This window comes from Moschus berezovskii, chromosome 20 (genome assembly GCF_049115385.1).
Source record: "Moschus berezovskii isolate FMDL1 chromosome 20, NW_MosBer_1.0, whole genome shotgun sequence".
NCBI classification, from domain to species: domain Eukaryota; kingdom Metazoa; phylum Chordata; class Mammalia; order Artiodactyla; family Moschidae; genus Moschus; species Moschus berezovskii.
Genome location: NC_142479.1, coordinates 53,590,313 through 53,594,081, shown reverse-complemented (window position 1 = coordinate 53,594,081; position 3,769 = coordinate 53,590,313). Strand labels below are relative to the sequence as shown.

At 52.2% G+C, this 3,769-nt stretch overlaps 1 protein-coding gene across 3 annotated transcripts; it reads left to right on the top strand.

Moving 5' to 3' along the window:
- Positions 1-526: 526 nt before the first annotated feature.
- Positions 527-2,542, top strand: KRTAP16-1 (keratin associated protein 16-1). Of its 3 annotated transcripts, none has more exons than XM_055397343.2 (2): positions 527-931; positions 1,412-2,542. In XM_055397343.2, exons 1-2 carry the CDS (start codon positions 527-529, stop codon positions 2,540-2,542), a joined length of 1,536 nt encoding a protein of 511 aa, XP_055253318.2. The 3 variants fall into 3 exon arrangements, with proteins under 3 accessions (XP_055253318.2, XP_088684687.1, XP_088684686.1); XM_088828561.1 differs by having other exon boundaries at positions 1,292-2,542; XM_088828560.1 differs by having other exon boundaries at positions 527-991; positions 1,292-2,542.
- Positions 2,543-3,769: the final 1,227 nt, after the last annotated feature.

Genomic DNA, 3,769 nt, shown 5'->3' with positions numbered 1-3,769 from the left:
CTCTGCTAATCCCTTTATGTCTGTTGTGGAGTTTATTGTTGCATTATAGTGAGTTTACTTGCATGCTTGCCCATCAGACAGTGAGATCCATGAGAGTGGGTGAGTAGGTCTTATTCATGTGGATTCCCCCTTTGTTCTGCCCAGGGCCTGGTGCAAAGGACTAGAAGATGGTTAAATTATTAGTTCCTTTCTTCTTCCTCTGTTCATGATGCTCAGAAATACAGATCATTCAGCTTGGAGGCAATGATGCTTATTCCAAGATGACCTGTAGCTCCAAGGGTTCCAAAGTTAGCGAGTCAATAAACAAACAGCTTCTTTATGGATAGGTAAATAGCTTCCAGATCAACAAACCTTAGCATAATAAGATGCTTCTCTGAAAACTGGCCCAAACAGCAATGAGGAAAAGATGCAGGGGCTCAAAACAGCATGTGCCAGGGTTGAGGGTATAAAAGTGAGGGCCCTGGAGAGCTGACCCAGTCAGGCAGCAACCTCTCAGCACTGGCAAGGGAGCAGAGGCACCTCCACCATGTCTGGAAACTGCTGTTCTAGGAAATGCCCCTCAGTGCCAGCCATCTCCCTTTGCTCCACTGAGGTGAGTTGCAGAGGGCCTGTTTGCTTGCCCAGTTCCTGCCGGAGCCAGACGTGGCAACTGGTGACTTGTCAAGATAGCTGCGGATCATCCAGCTGTGACCCACAATGCTGTCAGCCCTCCTGTTCTGTGAGCAGCTGTGCCCAGCCTGTGAGCTGTGAGACCACCATCTGTGAGCCTGCCTGTCCTGTAAGTAGCTGTGCCCAGCCTGTGTGCTGTGAGGCCACCATCTGTGAGCCTGCCTGTCTGGTGAACAGCTGTGCCCACCCTGTGTGTTATGAGACCACCATCTGTGAGCCTGCCTGTCCCGTGAGCAGTTGTGCCCAGCCTGTGTGCTGTGAGGCCACCATCTGTGAGCCTGCCTGTCCCATGAGCAGCTGTGTCCAGCCTGTGTGCTACAAGGCCACCATCTGTGAGCCCTCTTGCTCTGTGAGCAGCTGTGCCCAGCCTGTGTACTACAAGGCCACCATCTGTGAGCCCTCTTGCCCCGTGAGCAGCTGTGCCCAGCCTGTGAGCTGTGAGGCCACCATCTGTGAGCCCTCTTGCTCTGTGAGCAGCTGTGTCCAGCCTGTGTACTACAAGGCCACCATATGTGAGCCCTCTTGCCCCGTGAGCAACTGTGCCCAGCCTGTGAGCTGTGAGTCCACCATCTGTGAGCCCTCTTGCTCTGTGAGCAGCTGTGCCCAGCGTGTGAGCTACAAGGCCACAATCTGTGAGCCTGCCTGTCCTGTGAGCAGCTGTGCCCAGCCTGTGAGCTGTGAGGCCACCATCTGTGAGCCTGCCTGTCCTGTGAGCAGCTGTGTCCAGCCTGTGAGCTGTGAGGCCACCATCTGTGAGCCTGCCTGTCCTGTGAGCAGCTGTGCCCAGCCTGTGAGCTGTGAGGCCACCATCTGTGAGCCTGCCTGTCCTGTGAGCAGCTGTACCCAGCCTGTGAGCTGTGAGGCCACCATCTGTGAGCCTGCCTGTCCCGTGAGCAGCTGTGCCCAGCCTGTGTGCTGTGAGGTCCCTCCCTGCCAACAAGTCCTCTGCATACCCACTGCTTGCCAGCCCATCCTCTGCAAACCCAACCGCTGCCAGCCAGTGATCTGTGAGCCCAGCTGCTATCAGCCCGCGTCCTCCGGTGTCAGATGCTGTCCATCTATCTGCTCTGTAGCCAATAGCTGCCAGTCTGCCTGCTGCGACTCCAGCCCTTGTGAGCCATCTTGCTCAGAGCCCAGTATCTGCCAGTCAGCCACACGTGTTTCTCTGGTCTGTGAGCCCTTCTGTGTCCGTCCAGTCTGCTGTGTTTCAAGCCTTTGTGAGTCACCTTGTGTCTCCAGCACTTGCCAAGAGCCCTCCTGCTGTGTCTCCAGCATCTGCCAACCCGTCTGCTCTGAGCCCAGCCCCTGCTTACAAAGTGTCTGTGTGCCCAGGCCATGTCAACCTACCTGTTACGTAGTCAAGCGCAGTCGGTCCATCTCCTGTGAGCCTCCATCCTGCCGACCTCTCTCCTGCCGCCCAGGGTCTTCTGCATCTGCCGTCTGCCAGCCAAGTTGCTCACGAACTTTCTACATACCCAGCTCTTGCAAACAACCTTGTACTACTTCAATCTCCTACCGCCCGATTTGCCGCCCAATCTGCTCTGGACCCATCACCTATAGGCAGCCATATTTGACGTCCATCTCCTACCGCCCGGCCTGCTACCGCCCATATTACTCCATCCTGCGCCGTCCAGCCTGTGTCTCTTCTGTCCCTTACCGCCCGGTCTGCTCCCGATTGCCTTGTGCTGACTCCTTCAAACGGGATTGCAAAAAGTCCACTTCCAGCCAACCGGATTGTGCTGACTCAACTCCCTGCAAGACGGAGGTCTCAGAAGCCAGTCCGTGCCAGCCCACTGAGGCCAAGCCCACCAGCCCCACCACCCACGAGGCTGCAGTCAGCCAGCCTGCTGCCACCAAGCCTACCAACTGCTGAACTGGCCAACCAATTTCTGCAACATATGCCTCCAGCTAGAAAAAAAATTTGTCTGCTTTCCCCAAAGCTCATTTCGACTTAAAATCTTTTTATTTCTGCACCATCACTTGCCATCTGCTTATGCTTCGAAGAACTCATCAGAAATGTCAGTCTTCTAATGGCCCAAATGACGATCTCCTGGGCATGAGATGGGGACATTCTCGGTTTCTTTCTGCTACTGCCATTGAGCTGAGAAAATCTGCTTTGCTGTATCATTTCAAGTCTCTTTTCTGGAATAATATTTTTCTATCCTCATGCATGTGCTCCCTTGCTGTGTGGGCTCCTCTTCTTTGGAGACCTCTTCCATGACATAAAGATATTTAACTGTCCAATAAACATGGTTAAAGTTGAAGTAACAGACTCTTCTCATTTATGTCTTGTTCATGTCATATTCTCATCAGCTGACTTGCTTCATCTTTGAGAGCAGCTTTATTCATCTATTCATCCATCTGTCCATCCATCCATCCCTCCCTCCCTCCCTCCATCCATCCAAGAAGCTTTGCTAGATAGCTATTAGGTGCCAGGGACTGAGGTGAGTTCTGGGGATGAAAAGATGGAAGCTTCAGTCCACTCTCAGGAAGCTTATTCTCTGAAGAGGAGATAGGCAGAGAGGCAATTACTTCATTCCACTGTGCTAAGTCCTGGGGTAGAAGCAAGCATACAGTACTGTGAACTCAGCAGGGCTTGGGGAGAAACACGGAATTACTCTTGGGAGATGAGTAATGACGATGAGTCTTTTAGCACAAGTAGGAATTAACCAGTTAGAAACTAGGAAGGAAGAGCTTCCTAGGCAGAGGAAACTTATACAAATGAATGGAGCTTGTAAGCACACTACTCATTAAGCAAAGTATGGGCAGAGGTGTGCTTAGAAGAGTAGTGAACTCTGAGGTCAGATAAGCAAACAGTGACCTGCCCTCATCAGGCCTTGTGTGCTAGACAGAGTCATCTGAGTTTGGTTCAGGGCTGATGAGAAGGTATTGAGGGATCATATGCAGGGCAGTGACATGAAGACTACTGGATTTTGGAATGTCCCTCTGGCCTTGGTGTAGAGATCTGAATGGTGAAACATGTACTTGGATATAGGGAAAACGAAGGGGAAACCAAGGGCTTTGGGGTCCACAATAGGATGAAAACAAGTGGGGAGGTCATACTTACAACCAAGAAAGTAATCTAGATTTCTTGTGCAAG

What these genes read in the sequence shown, in the direction of transcription:
- KRTAP16-1 (XM_088828560.1), top strand. Translation starts at nt 527, where the DNA reads ATGTCTGGAAACTGCTGTTCTAGGAAATGCCCCTCAGTGCCAGCCATC. An exon ending in TCCAGCCTGTGTGCTACAAG is followed by an intron (nt 992 to 1,291) that starts GCCACCATCTGT and finishes GTGAGCTACAAG; the next exon opens with GCCACAATCTGTGAGCCTGC.